This window comes from Curcuma longa, chromosome 3, assembly GCF_044706935.1.
Source record: "Curcuma longa cultivar G26 ecotype Majalengka, Jawa Barat chromosome 3, ITB_CL_G26_1.1, whole genome shotgun sequence".
NCBI lineage: Eukaryota > Viridiplantae > Streptophyta > Magnoliopsida > Zingiberales > Zingiberaceae > Curcuma > Curcuma longa.
In genome coordinates, this window is record NC_133863.1 from 19,186,213 (window position 1) to 19,213,781 (window position 27,569).

At 37.0% G+C, this 27,569-nt stretch overlaps 1 protein-coding gene across 2 annotated transcripts in view; it reads right to left on the minus strand.

Moving 5' to 3' along the window:
* Nucleotides 1-20,427: 20,427 nt before the first annotated feature.
* Nucleotides 20,428-27,569, minus strand: part of LOC141825210 (transcription factor bHLH121) — a 30,529-nt gene continuing 23,387 nt past the window's right edge. The window contains exons 2-5 of one of the 2 annotated variants that reach the window (XM_074712594.1): nucleotides 24,845-24,951; nucleotides 21,530-21,657; nucleotides 20,936-21,442; nucleotides 20,428-20,806 (exon numbers count right to left, since the gene is read on the minus strand). In XM_074712594.1, the coding sequence (XP_074568695.1) occupies nucleotides 20,663-20,806; nucleotides 20,936-21,442; nucleotides 21,530-21,657; nucleotides 24,845-24,951 (886 nt within the window). In that variant the 3' untranslated portion in view covers nucleotides 20,428-20,662. The remainder of the gene's footprint in view (nucleotides 20,807-20,935; nucleotides 21,443-21,529; nucleotides 21,658-24,844; nucleotides 24,952-27,569) is intronic. The other variant, XM_074712595.1, reaches the window with a different exon arrangement.

Consider the following 27,569-nt stretch of genomic DNA (forward strand, 5'->3'; position numbering starts at 1 on the left):
AAAATTGCGGGTATTACAAAGAAGCAGTCTGGTTGAGAATGTTCCTAAAACATCTGAAGATTGCTGAAGACAGTGGGAGTCCAGTTACTGTCTATTGTGACAGTCAAGCTGCTATAGCTTTCTCAAAGGATCCCAAATATCACAGCAAGGGCAAACATATAACTATAAAATACAACTTTGTGAGGGATATTATTGCTAAAAAGAAGGTGATTCTTGAGTATATCCCTACAAGAGTTATGCTTGCAGATCCTTTTACTAAGCCAATGACTAGATAGTCATTTTGTGAACATGTAAAGTCTATGGGACTTCGAAGAATGTAACAATGACAATCAAATATTATATGATTGAGTAATTTGCCATAATCTATTCAGTGTATGTGTTTTTGAGTTACATTCATATAAGATCTCGGTATGCATGTTGGCAGGTTGTGATTGGTCCTTTCACATGGACAATCATCTCTATTTGTTATGTATGAATAGAGGTAAGACCGGTGCTTATAGTTCAGCTTATGTAGCTGTTAGCTTATGTAGCTGTAAAATTGTTACAATACTATAAGCTGGGGTCGCCTTGATAATTGGATCAAGATGAGATCATTTAAAGTTTGATGATCGAAGTAAATGTTCCCACCATTTACTAAACCTGTTTGTAGCCAGATTTGAATTCATATGTTGGATTCAGGATTAAACATTAGGAATGTTTAGATCGAAATCTGTACGATGTTTAATTGTGAAAAACATGCGTTCTTTTCTGTAAAGAAGATAACATCGTAGCATGTGATTCATACCACATGTGCTAAGACGACAATAAGGGTAGTAGGAGAATGGATCCCTGCTTCTCTACTATGTGAGCCCTTTGAGATTATATGTTAATCTCAGCATTTGCCTTAAGTGACTATTTAGCTGTTTACTTGAAATTTTAATTAGGGTCTGCTACTTTAGCATGTAAACCTATGACTATGGTTGATTCGGTCTATGGAACATGACTAGGAAAGCGACTGATTAAAATGAATGGACTCAAGCTAAAAAGGAAGATTAAATAGATTCACATTTATTTGAGAATATTCACTGGTCGACCCATTTCTGTTATGTATAGAAATGAATGTGAATATTATGGATATGGAACATGCTCTTGACATGATAGTCAAACTGAGGGGTTAGAGATGTTCATATTGATGTGAATAAATATTATTTAATCTGGGTAAATAGCAAGACATGATGTGTCCAGGAAAATGATTTTGTACCATTGGAAACGGCTGTGTGCCACCTGGATGATGGTTGTGTACCATTGAACAAATGACTATGTGTCATTCAGAAAATGGTTATGTACTATTTGGGGAGCGGCTAAGTTAGGTGTAACAACTTTCTTAGCATTGATCGCTCTATGAGCAGTTATGTAAGGTGTAACAACTTTCTTAACAATGAATGCTCAATGTGCTTGCTGTCGCACGAACCATTTTCCTATGTATGAATTGGTTGTTCTTTCAGTTTATGTGACTGTATGGTCTTTGTGACTGATGATCTCTAAGTTCTTAGTCTATGTGACTATAGACTCCGGTATTATATGGTTTATGTGGCTAAATATCTCTTAATGGATTTTGTATTCATTTACCTTTGTGGCTTCACTTGGACGAGTGGGAGATGTAGGCAGTTATGAAACTGCCCATGCTGCCCACGATGCACTTCGTGGTGCATGCGTGGACAAAGCATAAAAGGGGGCTATGCCTATAAAAGGGAATGGACCCCTTGGTGGTGCGGTTTTCGGTTATCGCTGACGTCCAGAGCGAAGCAAAGGAAAAGAAAGAGGTTGCCGGAGAAGAGGAGAACACCAAATCGTGGATTTGGTTTGTGGACTTTGAGGAGCTTTCCGACCGCCGTGATTGTTCCTCCGACGGCGAGCAATTTCATCTGTGAGAAGGCACGCTACAACAGGTATAATTTTTATCTTTTCAAGTATCTAATTGATGCCAACCTACCATGACTTTCTTTGCCCAGTATCCGATCAACCTTGACCTGTTGAGAGTTTTTATTGCCCAACATTCAGTTAAACTTAATATGTTGGAACTTCATCCACATGTTAAATGTTTGATCCTTCATGATCTACTTGGACTTCATCCATCTCAAGCTAAGTGTCCGATCAACTTTGACTGACTTGGACTTCGCTTCTTATGCCAAGTGTCTTCATAACTCATTTGACTTTTCACCTCATGTCAACTCTTTGTTGGACTTTTGACTGTCAAGTGTCTGATCAACTATTGTTGGGATGTATACTATAAGCCTTAGCTTTTTGTATAAATATCTATTTTACAATAATATTGAAATGAGAATCACCTTGGTCAAATGTTTGCATTTTATGTTAATGCAGTTGTTCACTTAATTTATATTATAGATAACATAGTGTGTGGTGCCACATAGAAGATCATGTTATCGGTTCCTTATAAATTATAAATAGTAGCTCACAACCAAGATGGACTGGGACAAATCATTGGAATGATTGTAGTGTAATTAGTATTAATTTATCTTGACTATTAGATTACACTAGTACACTTTGTGTGTATTGAACAGGACCGTTTAAGGTCATTCAATTTATACTGACCGTATAATCGAACTAGACCTCAGTTATTATGGATGCGCATACTCTTAATTCGGATATAATAACAAGCACATATACTTAATATATATTTCTTTAATTCATCAAAGGGTGAGATTTATTCGTTAAATCAAAAGGCCCGATGAGTTGGGAGATAGTATTATGTATATGGTGTGTTGTTGATTATAAAAGGAAACTGTGTCATAATATTTAGGCTGATGATGTCTCATTGAGGAGCTCATAAGGATTATCATGTAAACCCTGCTAGTGGACTTAGTTCCGTATGATAATAAGGTTGAGTGATACTACTCTTGGATTTAGAAGTTAATTAATTGAGTTATCAGTAGTGTAACGCCCGAAAATTCTCAATTTAATTCTAGAAATATGATATGAATTTTCTGGAATTTATGCATATTTTTATGGAATTTTTAGAGTATCGGAAGTAGCAAAAAGAAATAAGTCGCTTAAGTGGTCTGCGGGGAATTGAACCCGAGACCTATGATTTAAGCAGAATAGAGGGAACCAGTTGTGCCAGCAGCGGCTGCTGAAAGGGAAGAGATCCGAATATATTTATAGACGAGTTGGGACCTATTTACCCCTTGATATAAATAGACAACTTAAGTGGGAATTAGGGATTTATTGAGTCACGAATTTCTCCTCTTCCTCCTTGCAACCGCCGGCTCTCTCTCTCCCTCCTCTTCACGCCGAACACCAAGGGCCAACGGGACAACCTCCGACGAAGATTCCAGTACGAGAGCACTCGTCTCCGCGAGAGGAACTCATCGACGCAAGCAAATCGTCGAACGACTCTCGTTTCCGGAAAATCTAGAGGTTAAACCGTAAGGAAATTTAGCGAAACAGGTAAGAAACTCCTCACCTGCAGTATAGGGCTCCGTTTTATGTTTTTCGATTGTTAGATAACATGCTATGTATGAATCCATGTATTGGGATGTGCCTTAGCGCACGCCACGTGTTCGATAAAATGTCTTAGACACTTTTAAGCACCTTAGAACATGCTACGTAGTCCTACTTCAGTTATAGGGGACTACGGTCCATTGGGTAGGCTCCCATAGTAGCCTCTAGGTTCAGACAACCTAGCACGGGTTCAGATAACCCTTATGAAAACAAGACATACGAACAAGTAAAGAAATACATTTTTTTTGGCACTGTACAGGATCTTTGATCCAACGGGTTGGATTCCCGCAGTCATCCCGGGCTGGACTCCCGCAGTCGGTCCCTAGGTTCAGATAACCTAGTAAGCTAGGTTCAGATAACCTAGTAAGGGTTGGATTCCCTCAGTCATCCCGGGAGGGGCTCCCGCAGTCGCCCATAGCATGCTTATATCACGGTACAGTGCCGGGCCCAAAGCAAGATCATGATATAAATAATTTCACCTAGTATGTATATGGTTTCAGGTTTACAGACTAGCTAGGTGAACACAATATAGGTACAAGAATGGCTAAGTTTAGATAATTTAGCTCAGACCTCAGTTCATGCTACATTGCATTCTCAGCACAATTAATTGTATTGTATGATCCCTGTTATATTTGGGTTTTGATACATGCTTATGTTCAGTTTCCAGCTTCATGCTTTATGCGATGCTATGCCATGTAGTTCCTATGTTTATATGATTTCAAGAACCATGTTTTCAAAACATTTGCATCGTACATGTTTTAGTGAGGTAGAATGTTTCTTACTAAGCTTTTAGCTTACAGATTCTATTTTTCCCTATACTGCAGATAAAGGTAAGGGAAAAAGAGATTGACGAACTGATGGAGGCTGGAAGATCAATGCAAAAGAAAAGATGTGTGTGGGCTAAAGGAACTGGAACTGACGATCTACATGTTTTGACTAATTTGACTTGTAGTTAACCATTTATGAATTTCGAACATGTTTTAGACTATGATAATGCCTTATAGAACCTCTCATGCTATGCCAAGATTTATGTTTAGACATAGTAGTATATTTGTGATGTATGTTAGAACAGGTTGACATATGTTGTTGTGAATTGGCTGGACACCGTCGACTTCCAGAGAGCGACACGGCCGGCCCGTGCTAAACAGCACGGCCGTGCCAGCCAGCCCTTCGGCGTCCAGAGACCGACACGGCCAGGCCGTGCTGAACAGCACGGCCGTGCCAGGTAGTCGCTCGGCGTGGAAGTGCCGCGCGTCCAGAGCCTGACACGGGCAGGCCGTGCTGAACAGCACGGCCGTGTCAGCTCCAAACCCTAAATACGGATTTAGTCGGGTTTCAAAGGAAAATTTTATTCTAGACAGTTCTTGCCACCCCAGTAAGCCTTCCGCTGTAGTTTATGTATGTATATAAGTAACGAATCCGGCCTTGTAAGTAAGCATGAGAGGTCGGGTCGTTACAGGTGGAGTCATCTTGGAGGATCGTTGCCCACACAACGTCCAAGAAGAGGAGAGTAAAATAACAGAAGATCAAGAGGTTTTCGGGTAAAGAACATCTCCTACACAATCTCAAGAAGAAAGGTACAATTTATTTTCCACTGCGTAAATTATTTCCTTTATATATGGATCCTGAATACCAACACAAGAGCACAATGATCTTATATATCAATCAAGCACATAGTTGATCGAATATGAGGGCTGCTTGAAAAGATTCCGTCTCCGAAAAATTTTTGTTTGGCAATAATTAAACGGAGCAAAATTTCAAGCGCCATCAACTATGACCCACTTGGACTTTTCACCTCATGTCAACTCTTTGTTGGATTTTCAACTATCAAGTATCCGATCAACCGTGATCCATTTGAACTTTTCTCTGACCAACTTTTTATTGGACTTTCAACAACCAAGTGTCTGATCAAATGTGACCCATTTTGATAGATCAGAGCACCAGCAAGGAAGTCTAGGCGGGTCAGTGGATTGGATATTTAGCAGAGCAATGGGTCAGCGAGGATCGAATATCGAAGGAAAGTCCTGAGATCGAGGATCGAATACTGAGCGAAGTCTAACCAGATTTGGAGGATCAGATGGTTGTTAGAGGTAATCTCTCTTAAGAGGAGTAGGTAAGGACACGTTCCCTTGAAGAGAATAGTAGATGTCGGTTTGACTTAGGATTTCATTGAAAATTTAAAAGTCAAGACCATACAGTTGAAAAACTATCTAAATCTATTTCTTATAAAAAATATTTTTGTACTAACTTTGTGATGCTGAAAATTAAGGGATTGAAACTTCGAGCTTCAACTGCCCCTATAGATCCAAGCGATCAGATGGTCCAGGCGCTCGGATGTCAATCGATCGAGCCAGCAAGGCGGATGATGTAGTGAGCATGGAGTGGCTAGAGACATCTCAACTTCCAGGCACTTGGAAGGCTCCAAGCGCTCGAAGAAGGATAAGGCGCGGCAGAGTCAAAGCTAACCCGACAACCTCCACGTTAATATTCCAAACGTCTGGACGGAATATAGGCGCTCGGAGATGCTAAGTCGGTGTCGAGAGCAGATCGATGTGACGATGTAGAGGCACTCGAAAGGAGTTTTAAACGCTTGGATCAGTCTATAAAAGAAGCTACGAGGGGAACTCTAGATATTCATTCATACATAATGGACAATAACTCTACACGTGAACAACACTCCCAATATGCTGCCGCAATGTCGGAATGCTGCACCGACATCTTCACGTCATAGCAAACTCATTGTGTCGATAAACTTTAATTTTGTTCTCATCTATTTATGTACTTAATTACTAGGATGGTAAAGTATATTACTGTTCCTACATCCTTATATAAAGGCGAGACTCTTTCTCGAAAAAGAAAGAGTTTTATAGTAAATTATCTATCGTAAGCGGTCAAGAACTGTGGACCTTGGAGTAGCAGCCAGTGACTGTGAATTAAGTAAATATAAATTTGTCTATTTTTGTGTGTTATTATATCTTTCGTTGTGTTTTATATACTCGATTATGAATTTCTTAAATATGTGAAAAAAATGACAAGCGTGATATTCACCCCCTCAAGTACTCACTTTGATCCTACAAAGTTTTCATGGTTTGACATCTTTTTATAGGTGTTTTATTGCTTCTTTTAGCAGTATCATGACTTCTATAACAAATTGTTTGAAGGGCAGTAGGTTTGATTGAACTGAGGATGCAAAATCAACTTTTCAATTGATTAAAGAATGACTCACAATAGCATTAGTCTTGGTACTTCTAGATTTTTCACAACCTTTTGAATTACACAGATGCTTCTAAAGTTGTTATTGGCATAGCACTTAGTCAGAACAAACCGACCCGTGGCATATTTTATGAGAAATTTTCTGGAGCGAAACTTAACTATAACTCTTATGATATTGAGTTTTATGTGGTTGTGTAAGTAGTGAGGTATTGGCATCACTATTTATTCCATAGAGAATTTGTTTTTTATACAGATCATGATTCATTATAGCATCTACACTAGCAAGATAAGGTGTCACCTCGCCATGCGAGATGGGTCTCTTAATTTAGAGTAGTTTACTTGTATGGAGAGATCAAAGTCAATCAGATTGAAATATGAGAAGGAGTCGAGTTATTTTGATTGTTATAGATAATTTTTACTATCAATTTATAAATTCAAAAGTAATAAAGAAGAATTCACTAAGAATAGAATTGAAAAATCATCTCCTCCATTGAGATTAACAAGTGAACAAATTTGGTATAGAGTGCTTAATTTTTCATCTATTATTAAAGAGTCATGTCATACAACATATGAATATGGGAGTACACATAAATAGACTAAACAACATATATTTTATGATTTATATATTGGAAGAGTCATTTGATTCATCATAATCTTGATGTAATGCATATTTAAAAGCATATTTTAATAATCTGATAAATAAGTTATAGATATCACTGAAAAAATAAAAGACAATCTAAATATGAAAAAAGATATGTGATTTTTTTTTGTAAATGACCCACTATTGATGTCAATAAAAGTAGTAGAGGATCAAAGTCAAAGACCGTTTATATATTGAATAAGGATCAGAGACAGATTATTTGTGAATGGTTGAAAATATTGAAATTTCCTGATGGTTATGTCTCTAATCTTAGGAGATGTGTCGATATCGAATGCAAATTGATTGATTTAAAAAGTCATGACTGTCATATATTTATGGAAAAATTAATTCCTATTGCTTTTATGGAACTCTTATCAAATTTTATATGGGGTGCCATTACAAAATTAAGTATTTTCTTTCATGATATTTACTCGATAGTGTTAAAATATTTACACATGGAGATATTAGGAAGAGACATTCTAATCATTTTGTGTAATTTAGAAAGAATATTTCTACCATTATTTTTGATTCCATAGAATATCTTTTGGTTCACTTGTCATATGAGCCCAAAGATAGAGGTCCTATTTAATTTTGATAGATGTATCCATTTGAAAGGTAAAAATTTCATCTTCTATACTTCGTTATCAATGCAGATAAAATGACTAATTGGATTATATGTTATTTTCTAATACATTTTATTTTATTACAATTACATTCCTATATCATTTGAAGAAAAAGTAAAAAATAAAGCATGTGTTAAAGTCGCTATTGTTAATACATATATACTCAAGGAAATAACAACTTTTGCATCATATTATTTTGAGTCTCATGTTCAATGCAAAAGGAGAAACGTAGGAAGAAATGATGAGGGTCCTATTGATCTCAATTTGAAGTAATTCTCAATTTTTAACTACTTTGGTCAACTAAGTGGACCATGTACACATAGATACTTAACGGACAAGAATGACTGACAACCCACACATATTTTACTAAACTGTCGAGAAGTAACATCATATTTTGAGTTAGTATAAATTTTATATTTTATATATTCCTTATATCATAAATTATTTATATTATAATTGTTGATGCAGTTTGTCCCGATTGTTGTTTTGATGTTGACACAGATTTAAGTTCATTTTAATTGTATAAGAATTAAGTTCAATATATTCAGATTGACCAATGACGGATGAGATCAGAGAGGGCTCGGTAGCTCGTTCTCTGAATTATGTCAGAGAGAGCTCGGTAGCTCGTTCTCTAGACTGGATGGAGTCGGAGAGGGCTCGGTAGCTCGTTCTCCGGACTAGGTCAGAGAGGGCTCGGTAGCTCGTTCTCCGGACTAGGTCAAAGAGGGCTCGATAGCTCGTTCTCTGGACCGGATGAAGTCGGAGAGGGCTCGGTAGCTCGTTCTCTGGACTAGGTCAGAGAGGGCTTGGTAGCTCGTTCTCTGGACCGGATGAAGTGGGAGAGGGCTCGGTAGCTCATTCTCTAGATTAGGTCAGAGAGGGCTTGGTAGCTCGTTCTCTGTACCGGACTATGGTCGGAGAAGGCATGGTAGCTTGTCTTTGGACCGGATCATTGTCAAAGGAGGCTTGGGAGTCTGTTCTCTGAATACATGATCCAATGCGGTTGGCTCGGGTGAGACCCAAGTTAACCAAGTGATCAGATTGCATGAGTTTTGATTTCACTTTTGTTTAATCGATGAGTGAATCAATTAACCAAGGGTAAGTTGGTTAGTCGATCTGGTGATCGATTACAGAGCATTCTGTAAGACCAAGGGTTAGTGGTTAATCGATCTGATGATCGATTACAGAGCATTCTATGAGAATTCGTAAAACCCACAGAATACACCATAATCGATTGGGCAATCGATTATGGTGAATTTTAATCGATCAGGTGATCGATTACAAAGCTTAATGAGGAATTTGGTTGGCGATTGGTAATCGATCACCTGATCGATTACCATACCTTAATCGATCAGGTGATCGATTAAGGGTTTAGGTAATCGATTAGTGGTTAGGCTGGATCGATTACACGTTTTATAGAGGAAAGAATTATGACGTTTAATCGATTGTCTGATCGATTAAGCATTTCTGATCGTGTTTAGTTTCCTGCTCTGATCATTTTTGATTTTTGATTATTTCTGATGTTGCTGTGCTAATCCGTCTCTGAGGTTTGCAGGTGGAGTTTGAATTTGGATGAAGAACAGGAAGAGTGAAGGGATTACTTTCTATCTTCACAGTTTGTCGAGCTTTGGTTTCAGGTAAAAGACATGGCGGGACTCTGAGCTGCACAGGAGGATGATCAGTGAGGGTGTTGAGAGGAGCGTGGTGCTGGTAAGCTCATATGGCTCAGGCTGCTCAGTGTGCAGTGAACTCAGAGACCATTTGAACAAGGAGGCTAAAAGAAAGAGATGAAGGAGAAGGGAGAACAACTCTAACGAACAAGGCTGTGTGTGCTTGTGCTTGGCTGTGGTGTGTTCTCTGCTTGCTCACGATCATTGCTCTTCCTTGAAGCTTTCTGCCTGAGGTGGTGCAAGGAGTGGTGCCTTGCTCTCGGGAAGCTCTGCTTGAGGTTTTGTTCTATTTATTGAGGTTGTGCTGTAAGCTCTTTACTTGTTTGCCTCAATCTTAAGTTTTCCTTCTATAGTCTCTGTACTTAACATCTATCTGCTTGAGATTGGTTGTGGAGAGGTCACTCCACCGAGAAGGAGACTTCATCTAGCCGGATTCATCCGGGGTTTGATCTACCGAAGATCAAGGGATCGTCCACCTTACGGACACGCCGAGGAGTAGGGGCAAGTTATCCCCGAACCTCGTACATCATAGTGTTTGCTTTGTTTTCATTTTGTTAGCTATTTTCCGCTGTGCACTAACATTTTTGTAGGAGAAAATCGATTTTCAAGGGAGGCTATTCAATCCCCCCTCCTCTCTAGCCATCTCCGATCTTCAACAATAATTTTTTTATGGTAGGATTTTTCAAAACTTATATTCTAATCTTTCGACACATAAGTTTGATCACTTTTGCAATGAAGAATTTGCACCATGGTTAAACAAAATATGTAAGTTGATATTTTACACATATGTTGACATTTTTACCATATGTTGACATTTTACACATATTTATTTGACTTTAGATTTATGATAATTAAGCTCATATTGAGCAAGGATTGCTAATCCATCTGTCAATGGTACGAAATTGGCCAACATATTTCATAAATGGATATAATTTTCGTATTCAATAATATGAAATGGAAAAAATTATAATAAATAGTGGAGTTTGTGTTCAATCATCCAATGATGAAGGTGCAAGAAATGATTTTTATGATTTGTTGAATGAAATTATAGAGATAGAGTATCCTAGGCCAGAATTATAAGTTATTTTATTTATGTGTTGTTGGTTTGACCCTGTTAGAGGGATGAATGCGCATCCACAGTTTAATTTGATTTAATTAAATTATAAGAAATTATATAAGAAATATAAACTATTTATGTTGATACAACAAACGATTCAAGTATTTTATGTTTCATATCCTAGTTTGAAACGTGAAAAAATTGATTGGTGGGTTGTTTGTAAAACAAAAGCATCGAAAAAAGTTGAGAAAAATTGGGAAGACATAGCATATAAAAAAGAAGTTGTGAACATATTTCAGACCGAGAAATATAATATTCTAATATTATGAGATCCAACAACGTAATAATAGACATGAATGCAAGTGAAATTCATGAGGATGATGATGAGGAATCTAATTTTGAGACAGATGATGATGCTGATGATAATGGTGGTGGTGATGATGATGATGACGACGACGATGATGATGAGGATGAGGAGGACATTGAGGACTTTGATTTATAATTATGTCTTTTGTTATAGTTTATCTTCATATATGGTAATGTTTTTTATGTGAGCAAATTTAGTTTTAATTTATAAATTTATAAATCTCGTAACTTAATTAGTTGTCTATTTACTATCTCATTCTTAAATTTATATATTTTATTTATTAATGCACTATCTTTTTTTCTATAGGTCATTAGAGATGATATATTGGTGTATTGTTTCATGCATTTAAATATGATAAGTTTTTTTTTTCATATTTTTCATTATGAATCTGATTAACATGTAATTTTTATTTACTTTATCCTATCAATTATGGTTGATAGTTTTGATATGCCGACCATAGATGAAAAACTAATGGAAGATCACCATTGCAATCTATTTCAACACCTTCACAATCCAATACCTTCGCTAGTCCCTTCGGTGTGACACTCAATTGTTGAGAGGGAAGACAACTAAGAGTCGATAGCCTCTTGTGGAGATTCATAAGTACTAAAGATTAAAATTTTGCATGTATTATATTTTTATTTATTAGTGAATAACCATTGAGGAATAGTGAATAACCTTCGGTGTGACACTTAACAAATTTTGTACATGTTATTCACGAGCTTAATAGAATAGTGAATAACTATTTGGGAGGGGATTCAATAATTTATACAAGCACTCCAGATCAAATAAAAGAGTTATGGTAGAACGAGTTCAAAGTAAGCCATCACAATTAATTTATATATGAAATTAAAGTGAATATAATCAATTACTTTTTTTCCATTGTAGTGGGCATTCACTTGGGACAATATTGAAGAGTTAGAAATAAGGAGGATTTTTAAGAAAAAAATGGTGATCACATCCGACATACATTAAATCATACGAAGACTAAGGGATAAAAGCCAAACTGCAACGCTAAGGAGAATTGAGACAAGATTATGAATTTTTGAGAATCTGAAGAGAGCAGACGAAGGAGCCAATAAAATAAACAAGTCAAGCATATAATTTTGGAGAATCATTTGCAACGTATATGGAAGGCTTGATCAATATTGATGAACATAGACAAACACTGATAATTTTTTTCAAATACTAATTTTTGAATCTAATTCAAACTATGTCATTATTTCTAATAGTATTTTTTTAGGGTAAGAAAATGGGGACCAAGCTATTATTTATAGACACTTTCACGTGCACATTTTAAACAGAAAAGACATGGAGCGAGGAGAGAGCTAGAGCAATTAGGGTTTGTAATTTCAAAACTTTTAATTATTTAATGGATATTATCAATATTGATTTGAATATATTATATCGAATATACTATAACAATGTAGTAAGATGAATTTATTAGGTTAGTCTCTCCGAAATTTATCTTCAGTACTTAGTAGATTATTTGATTTCTAATAAATAACTTGATAGAGATTCTCTTATTTTTTCATAAATTTTAATTTTTTTTGTAATGCTATTCACTCTCCCCCTCTAGCATCGAGTTCGATTCTATAGGGGTTACCAAGAAATCTTAAAAAGAATAATTATCAACAATTACTTTTTATCCTTTGTAGACCAAAAATCTTCTATTTGATTGATCAAACTCAATGGGCAAACATATCAAATGATAATTGTATCATAGTTATCCATCAATTGGTTTGATGGTTATTTGGTCAACCATCTATATTAATCCCCTAGAGGGTTATTGCACAAGACAATATACAAATGTACATCTTTTTATCATATTGTCCAAAAGTGTAAGCCCAAAATTATGATTCCCATGTAAACTCTCATCCCTTACACATCTTCTAGGTCTTCAACCTCTACATTATTCTTGATGACATTGCCTAAAGACTTTTGCCTCCAAATCTTCACAACTCCTTTTTTTTTTTTTTGTAAATCCAGGTATTCGACTCTTGCGACTTGTCCTGGAGGTGTATAGCTCAGCCCCACTCCCTGCACACTAGGTAAATCAAGTATCCGACTCTAGGTTTTTTCATTTGTGTAAATACTCTTTTGTCTTTGGGTCTTCAACCTCTTGCCAAAAGATTTCTCACCTTTAAGGTTTTAACTACTTGCCCGAAGAAGCTTATTTATAAGTCTTCAACAACTCCATGCTTTGTCCTAAAGTACAGCTTGCCAAGAATTTTTAGTCCTTTAAATGTCTTATAGCAACTTCCATTGATCACATCTAAGTTTACTTTATTATAGACCTCTGATCCATCAAGCCATTTGACAGTGTCAAGTGAACCATTAACTACATCAAATTATGAGCTCTATGTGCACTTGGTCAAAATTTTGTACATTTGATGCATAGGTAAACCATACTTAAAATTTTTTCCAAGATCTGATTTGATTATCCTAGATCACCTGGGAGCATTTTCAATTTTTTAAACAATATGTTTTGACCAATAAACTTGTTGAATTAATCATAATATTTCTCTTTATTACATAATATCACAGTATGTTTGTAATTAATGTAGTTTGATATTGCAACAAAATTAATTTTAATACTTAAGAACATCTACCTTGAGTAAATTTGAGAAGGAAAATTATACCTTCGGGGTATAGTTGAGTTAGTTACAATAGAACAGATTTATTGAAATGGACAAGGGTCGAATCTCAGCTAAGCCAAGTCAATACCCTCCTCCATCATGGTCAACTGCAACTTCTCGATTACTTCCTCACAATAGTCGTAGGGTCGACCGTGTGGGACCGTTGGGGTAGTAGATTTCATTTTTTTTTACTGAAGAGAAGGAAAATTATAATGTTTTAAGATGGGAAATTAAATTATTTTTGAGACTGAATTGTTTGCTTCAAGAAATTCTTTCTTACGTATAATATTATGAGGTAAATATGTCTGTCTACCTTTAGAAATGAAGTTGCAATAAGAAACTATATGGTTTGTTGAGACAAAGATGTACATTTCCCTCGAAAAAGGTTAGGTTTTATAATTTACTAAGACAGATATGTACCTCAATAAAATATTACCATGAACTTAAAAGTCACTAAACTTTGCTTCAAGAAAATGATAATAAATTTTACAATGTGCAACTTGGACATCGCATGTAGAGATATTGATTTTAAAACAATTTCAGCAGATAAATTAACCACTTTTTAAATATATTTGTCACAATAGAAAATAAAAAAATGGCAAAAGACACTTTAATTTTTTTACAGATAAATTATTCCCACTTCTTTCCTCTTCAATCCACTTATGGGAAAAGCTATAATAGACAGGTACTTAAAGGGCAGCTGGCTGAAAGCTCTAGCTAATTCCAAAATTCTTGTTCTTTCATATGAAATCGTCTCGTCCTGGGTCATCATGATTTTGATAATCATGCTAGCTCAGTGTCAGCCATTGAGACGTACGTCGTTCGCCTTGAAGCCTTTTGGAGGAGATTGCCCCCGGGGTATGATTGAATTAGTTATCAAACTTATGCTCTAGTGTCACTATAACAAAAATGGCTTTCCGCAGCGCGCAAATATGTTATCCGCAGCGCACATCGCACGCTGCACAGTTGCAAGCTGTTAAAAGTCATTAGGCATCCGCAGCGTGCATTGCGCGCTGCGGATGTAGACAATCGCAGCGCGCAATGTGCGCCGCGGATGATCTCATCCGCAGCGCGCATTGTGCGCTGCGGATGCGATCATCCGCGGCGTGCATTGCGCACCGCGAATGAGATTATCCGCGGCGCACATTGTGCGCTGTGATTGTCTACATCCGCAGCGCGCAATGCGCGCTGCGATTGATCACATCTGGATTATAACTGCATTTCAAACCATTCAAATCACAAATATAAATTCAAATAATTAATAACAACATAGATACTACACACAACAACAACCACACACAAATAACACAATAATAATATCATTTCAAACTAGTATATATATTCAACAAATAACAGACTTTACTTAGTAACAATGGATCATAATAACAAAAAACTATTCAGTTCCATGTTTTTTTCTGAAAAAGTTAAATTCTAAATCAGTTACACAATTATATATTTAGATAACCAAGCAATCGTGCTTCCTATTACATCCTCAAGAAAAAGCATTTCTTCATTTGGTCGAAGTATGTCCACCTTTTCAACAAAAACTCTATCAATCCAAACTTTCCAGCAAGATCCACCAAGAGGAACGTGATGTACTCTTGCATTTGGATCTGTAGATGCAATTCGGCCTTCTGCCACAACTCCATCAACACACCAATGAATCAATTTGCATTTGTTGTTCTCACTGATATCCCCACAACTCGCATTCTTCACTTTTGTCTGCAAAAAAAAGAAGTAGGGTATCATTAGCATAAATTTTGCCAAAACAAAAAATCATGTAACAGTTAAGCATGTAAATAACAATAAAAAATACATGAGGTTAACTATCTACACTACAACAACTAAAAACATGAGCAACATAATACATGCATGATATAAGCATGAAACCCTCTCAAACTGCTTTATCAAACTTATGATCATAAAAACTTTGGAACGTGTTATGCAACCTTGACGCAACAGAAACTTTATGCATCTATGGAGGGAATAGAATGCCCCCGCCTTGATATAAAGCAGCTTTTTGTTGCTTCTTCCTGAAAGAATAAGAACGGAAAGCAGCTTGTATACGAGCAGCAGCTTGAACTGCATTTCTGGCAGCTGCCAAAGAATCTTTGAGTGATAATTGATCTTCTGTGCCACCATCTAAAATGGCACTTCTCTGAGATATGCTTTCACCACCATAATCAATCTCTTTAGATGCAGACTCGTCAGGACGTAGGCCCTCCCTCCTTGACCTCAGGAAACATTCGAGTCCCTCCTCGTCAAGATCGAAGTAAGCCGACCCGGCAATCATGGCATTCCAGTTGGCGAGGTTCCTCTCTGCAATTTCATCAAACAGCTTGCGCACAACATTGATGTCGTACCAAAGTTCGCCGTTCATGGAGATGTTGAACTGCCTCGATAGGTTGTTCTCGAGCTCCGTGAAGTGGAGGTTGGCGAAGAACTTGTTAATGCCTTCGAAGTAGTCCCAAGAGAACCGCATCTCCCTGTCGGCGAGGCTCGCCTGCGTGAACGTCGTCTGCAGCACCGCCGTCGGCGCCTCGAATTCGTCCTGTTCGAAGGTGTGGACCGTGAGGTTGGTGGATCTCGTCCTCCACCGAGGATGTCGACGCTCCGGTTGCCAGATGCGATCGTACTTGTCCTCTGGATATCCTTGTAGAGGCAGATCTCCTCGCAGCAGACTACCACCTCGCGGTGTCCGTTGAGCAACTCCTTAGCGAGGATCGACGCGAGCTGCCCTAGCTTGTGCTGGCGGCATCCACCACCACCCGTCCCGACCAGAGCCCCAAGCCAGAGACCATCTTCGCCTTCTTCGACGCCGACCTCAGGGAAACAAGCGTTCTGTCTCACTTTGGCTCACAACAGATGGTAGCAGCGAGGGCGCGACGACGAGTGCTGGCGACGGTCGGCAGTGGAGAGGGGCGCGACGAGGGCGCGACGACGAGTGCTAGCAATGGTCGGCAGTGGAGAGGGGCGCGACGAGCACGGGATCGGGGAAGGAGATGTACACCACTTCGGCTCGGGTTTGGGAGGAAAAGAAGAAGGGTGAACCCGCCGAACCTAATCCACTGGACAGACCATAAACCCTACTTATAAGTAATTTTTTTTAAAAAAAATTAATATAATTTTTGACAGCGTACTATGCACGTTGTTATAATTTATAAATTTTTAACAGCGGACATTGTACGTTGTCAATATAAATTTTTAACAGCGCACATTGTACGCTGTTAAAAATACTTTTAACGGCGCACAATATGCGCTGTCAAAAATAATTTTAACGGCGTACAATGTGCGCTGTTAAAAGTATTTTTAACAGCGTATTATTGTTGCGCGCTGCGGTTGATAAAAATATGATATTATCCGCAGCGCATTTTATTGGGTGCGCCGTCAAAGCAACTATTAACGACGCACCTATGATGTGCGCTGCGGATGACACGCTGCGGAAAGTCATTTTTGTTGTAGTGCGTGTGCTGCTGATTGAATCTGCGAGGCAGCTTAGAAGTGGTGTTGTAGCATGTTTCACAGAGGTCAAAGTCGACTGTTTCTTGGCAATCTCTGCACATGTATCTCTTTCCAACTATTGGATACAGATGTTGATAAGATCAACAAAATTAATCATTTATGCAGAATTCAGATGAACATTTGAGTCCCGGGTAAAGAGCTAAAATAATCTTACTATTTTTGTTAAAAGGTAAATACATATCATCGGAATCCACAATCTTATATGTGTCCAAAAATAGTCATTTATTTCTGATAAATTATCAAATCTGAATAGCTATGTAAGATATACGATCTCATATACATGTATGTGTACCTCACGGCTCATGAGTATTATCCTCCTAACAAAACAATCATTGTCTCACGTACAAATCATGTAACTGCCAAAAGAATTTTTGAAATTTACTATTAGGCAAGGAAAGAATCCTTAATAGAGAGGAAAAAGAGGATACTAAAGGAAATATTAGCTTGGGTTCATGAGTGCTTCTCCATAGGGTTTTTAGGGTCAAAGCACATTTTGTTGGTCTTTGATGGGTCAAAGCAACTTGGGAAATATGGCAGCTCGAGAATGTTGGGATCGTTACGTTTGCTAGAGGGGGTGAATAGCTAATTTTGCTCTTGCCTACAATATTATTAGCGGAAGCACAAGATAAAAATAAAATTAAGATCAAGCAATACTAATCCCTTTAATTTACTTGGTATCCACCTCCTCGAGGTGACTAATCCAAGGATCCACACACACCACCAGAACTTTCCACTATAAACTTTCTTCTTCTCAAAGCAACTTTGAAGGTGGAGAAACCTTTACACTTGATCTCTTCCTCTTACAGATGTATAGAGAAGATTGGAGAAAGAGTATGAGAGATTGACAGAGCTTTAGAATCTTGCAAAGATGAAAAGTGTAAAACACTTCTTACGTCTCCAAGCTTGAATCCGTCTTTTTATATTTTTGCGATGCCAGTCGACTGTCTCAGGACCAGTCGACTGGTGAGCTCCAACGGCTACTGCAGATTGTATTCTTTCTCCAACTGTCAGCTTCAACGTTCGAATATCAGTCGACTGATGACTCACCCAGTTGACTGATCACTCACTCAGTCGACTGAACAGTCGACTAGTCTTTGCTTTTTCACTCGACTGATCTTTCTGTGTAGTTTGGATTAGGACACCAGTCGACTGATATCATCCCAATCGACTGATGAAGCTGAAATTTACCTTTCAGCTTTCTTCTTCATCCCTTAGCCTAGACTCACACATTCAAACATTTTCCACAAGCCTCGTGCCCCCCTTTTGGATGCTTTCTAGCCCACGGCTCCTCATCCTTGCACTTGCCTGAGATGTTTCCATCGGCTTCGTCATGTTAAGTCTTCCTTTTGCCAAGAGGCCGCACTTCCGGGATTTCACCATTTGTCAAGAGGTCGCACTTCCGGGGCTTCACCATTTGCCAAGAGGCTGCACCTCCGGGACTTCACCATTTGCTAAGACTTCAAACCTGGACTTTCCTGTTTACTCAAATCACACATATTAGATCATCAACATTGCCTAACTTAAACTCATTTAGCCAAACATTAAAATCAAATGATACTTGGGGCAAAATTGCACCAACAATCTCCCCATTTTTTATGTTTGGCAAAAACTTATTTAAGTTAGGTCTTTAACATGATAAGATATAATTTCAGCAAAAAATATAATTATGAAGCATAAAGCATAAGGTATGTAGGTTCTAACTTAAACCTAACTCATTTTTCCCCCTTTTGACACACACTAAAAAGGCAACATCCCCATACAGGAGGCAGAAATGAACAAGAGCCAGGATAAATATCCAAGCAAGAACCTTATCCCCTTGGAATAAGTAATAAGAAAGTTGTCTTTTGAGGGACACACTCCCCCTAAAGTCATTGCACCAACAATTTAAAACCCTACTTCTCCTAGACCATTGCACCAACAATGTCTTTGGAAAGTCTCAAAATCTAGAGGAACCTTAAACCATGAAAATAAGAAGTAGAAGTTCAAACATGAACTTCAATTGTGCGTTGGAATCAACAAAAATAACATCTAACCCAAAATACATGTGATTAATCCCATTGACCTTTATAATGAACAATGCTCCCTAGAGCATTTTTCAAGATGTAGTAAGTCATAGGATACCTAAATGACCAAGATACGTCCAAAATCATAGAGTTTCAACCTTATCAGACTCACCAGTCGACTGATTTTGACTCAATTGACTGCTTGTGAAGAAAAATCTCACAGAAAGATTAGTCAAGTGAGAAATGAGCGAGAGTCGATTGGTACCAGTCGACTGGTACCAAGTATCAACTCAATTCAACATTTTGAGATGAACTTCAGAAATACCCTATTAATTCCATAAAGTTTGAAAAATGATAAAATTTTGCAAGCAAGTTTGTTTTAACATTCTTTATCAATGAAAAATAAAATTTTATGAAAAATTAAAGTATTTCATAAGTTTGACTAAAATTCAAAAATTTGACACAAACTTACACTTATGTATCAATCTCTAGCCATGTTTTGAAACCTTTGATGTTGCAAGTGTATATCACTATGAGTACAACATAGAAATGTATTCAAAACATTTAAAATGTCCAACTATGATAAATGGGCAAGATGTCCATGAATTGAACATTTGCTTTCCCCATAGTTGATCTATGATAGTATTGATACTTTTCATACCTCATCAAGATGTCATAAGCATAAGTAAGATATGAGTATCATCTTAGCATTTCACATAATATTCAAATGAGGCTATGATAACGTCCTTCGAGATAATAAAAATAATTTAACAGTTTCAATTATTAATCTCACTAATCATAAGTGCATCTATTAATGTTAATTGCTCAACTATTATCGATCATTATCTTCATAAATGATGAGCATTGGCCACATCTATAAGTGGCCAATAATTGCACGGGCCAAGTAAGAGAACTCAGAGTGCTTAGAGCAAGGAACTCAAAATACATCAACGGGGAGAGCTCATGGAGTTCGGAACAAAGAGCTGCTCAAGGAGCTCGGAACAAAGAGCTCAAACAGCTCGGACTAGGGATACAAATATATTGATCTGAATCGGGAGGTCAGCCTGTAAATAATGTACTAATCCAATTCAAGAGGTTAGCCCATTAGATCAGGATCTTAGAACATGTGATGCTAGCGTATAGCTGACTTGGAGTGATTATTGCTAGAGGTATCAAATATGATCGATGAGGATTGACTAAAATAGTTAGGCGGTTGTTCCATATAGAATATACGTACATTAGACATTATATCAAATGTAACAACTCACGAAATGATAATCAATCTCTCCTTTCTCTACGAAGAGATGGTGATCAATAGAAGACTTCCTATTCCGGTGATTTTTTTCTCAACGGAAGATCTGTTTTTTACAAGCAATTGAAGGTCTGCATTTTATTCCTTCTTCTCTATTATTTCTACAGTTAGAAAGTCACTTATTCTCAGAGACGGGGCCATCTCCCACGACATTGGAGTTGTCAACTGCCACACTGCAAGAGGAACACCTACTTGAGCTGCTACTGCTAGGAGCATGTTTGAGTTGCAGCCTCTTACTCGTTCCAGATGGCATCGCATCCTACAGAACAAATTCCAGTTAGTTCTTCCTAACATTTGCTACCATCGAAGCCATCATTACAAACTGGGGAACAGAAGCTTAGAACTAATTCAGATATCAACGACTTTGCAGAAACACGTTAACACCAACCAAGTTATGTGCTGATTTTGACTGAGTAGAAACTGAAGAACCAGGACTCTTGAGCTCCAACTCTGTTGCAACATTCAAAAGGGCACTATTTCTTTTTCCAGAGTTCTGATGATCATCATCACATGGCTTGTTCCCAGAATACTGATGGCTTGATGCCTGACATTTGGCTGCTTCTTTACATGAATTTTGGCTTTCAATTGATGATCGCTTAGCTTGAGAATTGCACGAAGAAGAGTATACCATGTCAGTAGAACATCGATAATGAATAGTTCCTTGACTTGGATTATGGAAGAGAGGGTAAGGCTGTACTGAGTGGATTGGAATTGAAGCTGAGGGAATCGAAACCGGCATTGGAACTGGATAAGGAGGATGGAGGATAAGTGAAGAGTCACATATTGCCCAAGGATGTACAACTGCAAGCCGTTGCTGATATTGGACATTTAAATGATCAACTGCTGATTTCAGGTTTGTTTTCTCTTCTCTGAGCTCAATTTTTTCTTGTGTCAGCTACAGAAACAAGAGCAATACTTTAATATAAACATTTGCACTTACAGTGTCAAATTTACAAAGTAGCTCCATATCAATTGAATTTACCTCATGAGATTCTTCTGAAAGAGAGTTGTATTCAGCTTTCAGTGTGTTAATTTGAGCAGTCAAGTCCTTCAGCATCTGAATTGCGTCGCTTAGAATGGTGACCTTGTCATTCTTGGGTCGTTCTGGGTCTGAAACAATTTTCCACATGTGATATGAAAAATATCAGCAAGCTTAATAAAACTCAGAGGCATGACAACGTACAATGAAACAACAAGAGTATCAGGCCAAGTTATAGGTCGCAAAGAAAGATCATCTATATTATCTTTGTGAAAGAAAAAACAAATATTTTCTCAAGTTAATCGTCAAGTTCAGTAGATTCAAAAGAGCAGATTGTTTTAGGATATCTAGATTCTAGGACATTCTCATAACAATTGCTTCATGTTTCTTTTAATTAGTGTGAATCTAGTAACATCTTCGCTAAGAACAAACAGTAGCTTTTGCCAGTGACAAACATTGTTCACGTTCGCTAACAGTTATTGTCTTCCAGTTTGAGGCATTATGAACTTACAGGCACCATAATGTTCGCTAACAGTTCCTTCTTCAGCTCTGGAAATTGGACAGATTGACGCTCTGACGAGTATAGAACTAGCTACTAAAGTTCTATAACTATAGATTAGTGATAGCCAATGCAGCTTTATTCTCCTCCTTTAAGTCTTACTATCCTTCTACATATACAATTCCTCATAAATGCTATTAGCGTGAATTGAATCTGGGTTGATGGTAGTTATTGATCTTTAGCTAACATTATATATATGCAAAACCACCTTCTTGTAATTTTACCAATCATTCAACTTCACCTTTGCTCTCTATCACTTTCTATTATGGATCTTATTTTTTAAATCACCTTTATACAAAATCAAATGTCACGCCTAAAGGCTAAAAAATTATATAAATTGAAGACAAGTTTAATAAAAATATATATGTTAATAATCAATTTAAAGACACTTTATATAATATATGTCAAACTCAATGGAATTTATTGTCAATTACGGTCATGAACTATCGATGAGATAAAAACAATATTTTATGTTTGTGAAGGAAATCTTTTTTTTTAAATAGAGAATAGAAGCCAATATGGAAATTAGGGTATCAAACAAGATTACAAGGAATGCCTTTTATTATGATCTTCGTGTTAGCTCTCTGAACCTTGAAACATTTAAATTTGAAAAATGAAACAATGATCTACACTGGCTATATCACAACTGTAAACTAATAATGGTTGAGAAATAGAGCCTCTCTTTCAATCAACACCTCAAAAACAGATTTAATTGAGATAATTTTTGAGGTCAGGTAAACTAATAATGTATTAAAGATGAATGCAATAGGGTATTAGTAAATGATGGAGAAATAAAAGAGCGGTGGAAGAGGTATTTTCATCATCTTTTTAATGAAGGGGTAGGTGATCAACTTAACTTAGGTAATTTAAGCAGGTCAAATGAGTATAGAAATTTAAATTTTTACCGTAGAATTCAAATTTCAGAAGTAGAACAAGCTTTAAACGGAATGAAAAATGGAAAAGCCGTTAGACCAGATGATATCCCGATAGAGGTATGGAAGTGCCTAGGGAAACAAGGTATTGAATGGCTTACAAAATTATTTAACATGATATTGAAAACAAAGAAAATGTCAGATCAATGGAGAGTAAGTACTCTAATTCCCTTATATAAGAATAAGGGGGACGTACAAAATTGTGCAAATTATAGGGGCATTAAATTAATGAGCATACCATGAAACTTTGGGAAAGAGTAATAGAAAAACGATTAAGGAAAGAGACTATGGTCACCGAAAATCAATTTGGGTTTATGCCTGGTAGGTCGACAATAGAAGCTATACATCTTCTCAGGCAACTAATTGAAAAGTATCGGGGGCAAAAGCAAGATCTACATATGATATTTGTTGATTTAGAAAAAGCTTATGATAGAGTCCCAAGGAAAATTATATGGAGAATTCTAGACCTAATTAAAAAGAGGGGAGTTAGCGTAGTATATATTGACCTAATTAAGGATATGTATGAGGAAGTAACGACTAGAGTGAAGACTTCAGGCGGATTAACTGAAGCATTTCCAATAAAGATAGGGTTACATCAAGGGTCAGCTCTAAGTCCTTATCTTTTTACACTAATCATGGATGAACTTACTGGACACATTCAAGATACCGTATCATGGATGAACATGGTGCATGTATTGGTAGATGAGACACGTGAGGGAGTAAATGGTAAATTAGAATCTTGGCGAGAAACACTAGAAGAGAAAGGTTTTAGGCTTAGTAGAGCAAAGACAGAATATATGGAATTTAAGTTTAGCAATATTGAACGTAATGAGACAAGTATTAAAATAGGAGATGATGAGTTGTCTGGAATTTAGAGTTTTAAATATTTAAGATCATTTTTGCAAACCGATGGAGGGATTGAGAGAGATGTCTTACATAGAATACAAACAGGATGGTTGAAGTGGAGGAGAGCATCAGGTGTTTTATGTGATCGTAAAGTGCCTCTAAAACTTAAAGGAAAGTTCTATAAAACGGCAGTTAGACCTGCCATGTTATATGGCGCTGAATGTTGGGCTATGACTCGAGCACATGAGCAAAAGATGAGAGTTGCGGAGATGAGGATGTTAAGATGGATGTGTGAACATACGAAGATGGACAGAATAGAAATGAGAGCATTAGAGAGAAAGTTGGAGTTGCATCTATTGAGGAAAAACTCCGTGAGACACGTTTAAGGTGGTACAGACATGTACTTAGACGACCGATAAATGCTCCAGTTAGGCGGTGTGAAACTATGACAAATACGCATATCAAACGAGGGCGAGGTAGACCAAAAAAGACTTGGTTAGCAACAATAAAACAAGATAAAATTTATTTAAATATAAATGATGATATAATAGGAGATAGAGCTCAATGGCGTAAAAGGATTCATATAGCCGACCCCACTTAGTGGGATAAGGCTTGGTTGTTGTTGTTGTTGTTGTTGTTGTTGTTGTAAGCCATCTTCTCGTCTATTGTGTATATATTTTGTTATTGCCCCCGGGGCATAGTTAAGTTGGTTACAACGGAGTAAAATTGCTAAAGTGGGCAAGGGTCGAATCTCGACTAAGCCGAGGCAATGCCCTCCTACGTCGTGACGTTTCTCGATTTACCTTCTTACAGATGATCGTGGGGCCGACCGTATAGGGCCGCTCGGGTGACGGATTCCACCTTTTGCTAAAGTGTATATATTTTGTTATTCCATTTTTCTGTGTTCAGAGTCAATTCTAGAATTTGGTTGTTCACCATGTTTGATCCAACTACGAATCTAATCAAAGGAAGAAATTTTACCTAATGCATTGCCCAACTCCACGAACTGTTCATTTAGTTTCTCTCTCCTCATTTTTTCTCGACCAGCTTTCTGGACCTTCCTTGCAGCAACTAAATCTTTCTCAAATCTGAACAGTTCAGAAGAGAGGTGAATCACAGTCCAAGTATTAGCAAGATGATGATGGATTTAAATGATATCTAAGCAGTGTAAGAAACAAATAGCATAACCTCACATAGTACAATAAATATCATGCAGAAACTTAATTAGCACCTTGCTGGTGTAACACTGTAACAAGAAATGTATTTGTGATGCCTTCCATACCTAACGCATATTGTAGTCCTATGTTGCATGCTATTGTTGGAACTTCCCATAAAAGCATGCTTACCATATCAACACTTACACTTAAAATTAAGTCCAGGATGCCATGTGGAAATAAGCTACAGCAATGAGTAGTGCTTATTCTGACCTTATTAACATTCCTCTGAAATTTTGACATGGTGAGATTAACTTTGACAAACTTCACAAGTCTTCTTTACTGAACAGAGATTCTTTCTTGGTCTGACCAAGCATAGTCAAAGCTTATTAAACAAATGTAGAATATCAATCTGCTGGATGCATCTAAGCACAAGTCTCTAGAGCAAGTTTTACAAGTCACATTCTTTATGTTGAAATTTTCATTCTGCTCTACAAGTTATTAGAGCAAGTTCTAACTTGGTTCGTGCAAAAGGCAACAAGACAGTTAATTGAGGTTCGAGAGTTGCAATCCATTTCAACAACAAACTTATGTAGGATCGATTGATGATGTGTCAAATAGTTAGAAGGGGGTGAATAACACTTGAACTCAAAACTTTTCTCTTGCAAATACTTGGCAATGTCAATCAATTAAGTTAGTTGCAGCGAAAACATAAAACAAACTATACAAGCATTAACGCAACAGATTTTGTGATTTCGAAACCCAAATCCATGGCCTATGACTCATGACAACTCACTCCGCAAATCCCACTATCTTTCTACTTCCTAAAGGCAGAGAAACCTCTTACAAGAAGTCTTACAAAGCAAAGTCTGTAAGAAACAATCAATATTAAGACTAAAAATTAAACAAGATAGCACGAGAATGTTGGAGTTTAACACTATTTCACTACTATTTGTTAGCCTTGATAAGCTCCCCTTGTCTCTTTATTTTATAACCTTCAAGTTGCCTTCTAATAAGCTTCAATCTATTGCGCTATAGCACTCTAGTTGACAAAAAGCTCTAATTGACTTAACTGTTTTGTCAATGGTTTTCTTGATTGAGTACGCTTCTACTTAGCAGCATATCCTTCAATCGACTCAACCTGATTCCAACCTGGGAACAAATCCTTTAGTCAACTTTTTCCTAATCAACTTGTAGCTTCGCACAAGGCATCTGATAACTAAAGACCTTCCTCTTCCTTGGCTTGATCAACAATCTTGTTATGACTTATGTTGGGAATTCAATTACTAGGTAGGCAACTGAACTCTCATTAGTCGATTTTGTTGGTTTGAAATAGACCCAACGGTGATTTGGAACCACCAATTCGACGATTCACAAAATCTGGACCCTTAACCTTTAAAGACGATTATGATTTATGATTCGAAATTGCTAATTACGGTTCAATTAGTTCGTAATGATTCAAGAATATTATTTTTATTTTGTTTTTTAAAAAATAAAAAATTTAGAAATTTAGAAAAAAATACTTAAAAAAGATTTGAACTTATTTAAATTGTCTATATATCCTCTTGGGTACAAGGAATCAAAGCTCACATACTTTGCTTGCCTTTTTACCTTATTATTTTAAAAAATGGCATTATTTACTTACTTTCATTTTCCGTTCCCATAATAGTAGTTACTTTAATATAAAAATCATCTAATCATCATCTGAAAATTACATTCCTTGTATTGTTTTTACAGTTCTCATCCAATCATCAAGTAACACTTGGGCTTCCAAAGAGTCAAAAGATTGTCTTTCATCTAAAGTATTACATTTATAACTAAATGTCTATACAACAGCAGTGTCAGTTATACAACGGTTAACACAAGATTAGTTAGAATCTCCTTCAATGTAATAAAGGATGTGATAACTTTGGGTCTCACAACCACCATCGTAAAATATCATCGACTCGCTATCTATTTCATTGAAATCAAAAAAATCATAAAATAATTCTCAAGTTCTTTTCTAAACTTGAGGATCCTCGTGAATATTTTGTCCATTCTTATAAAAGTTGTACTTGCATGAGGTTTAAATTACTAGTATGATTAATATTCTATGTTTCAATCACATTATTTTCTAATCCATATTTTAAACTATAATCTTTGAAAATATCATAAATTATTTCTAGTATTTTATACAATAATAGCATGATTAAAAGAAGAAGAATCTTTTGTCCCCGGGGTAATGGTGCAACAGTAGGACACCCGGATTGTGACCCAGGGACCTGCGGTTCGATCCCCAGCTACGGCGTATTTGCAAGAATTTTCTTCCAAATAGGGAACGCAATCAAAGGATGTTGGGCATCTGGATTGGCCGCCATATGCGCTTCCCGATTTACCCTGGTGGTCGGTGGGAAACTTCTGTGGGATCGGGCCGGCCACCCCCAGGGATTGAGTCTATGAGACTGACTGGGATTTATCATTTTTTTTCAAAGAAGAAGAATCTTTAAATGATATTAAAGCAATATTTTGTGCAAATAATCTAATTTAAATCTAGGATCTAAAATAAATATGTT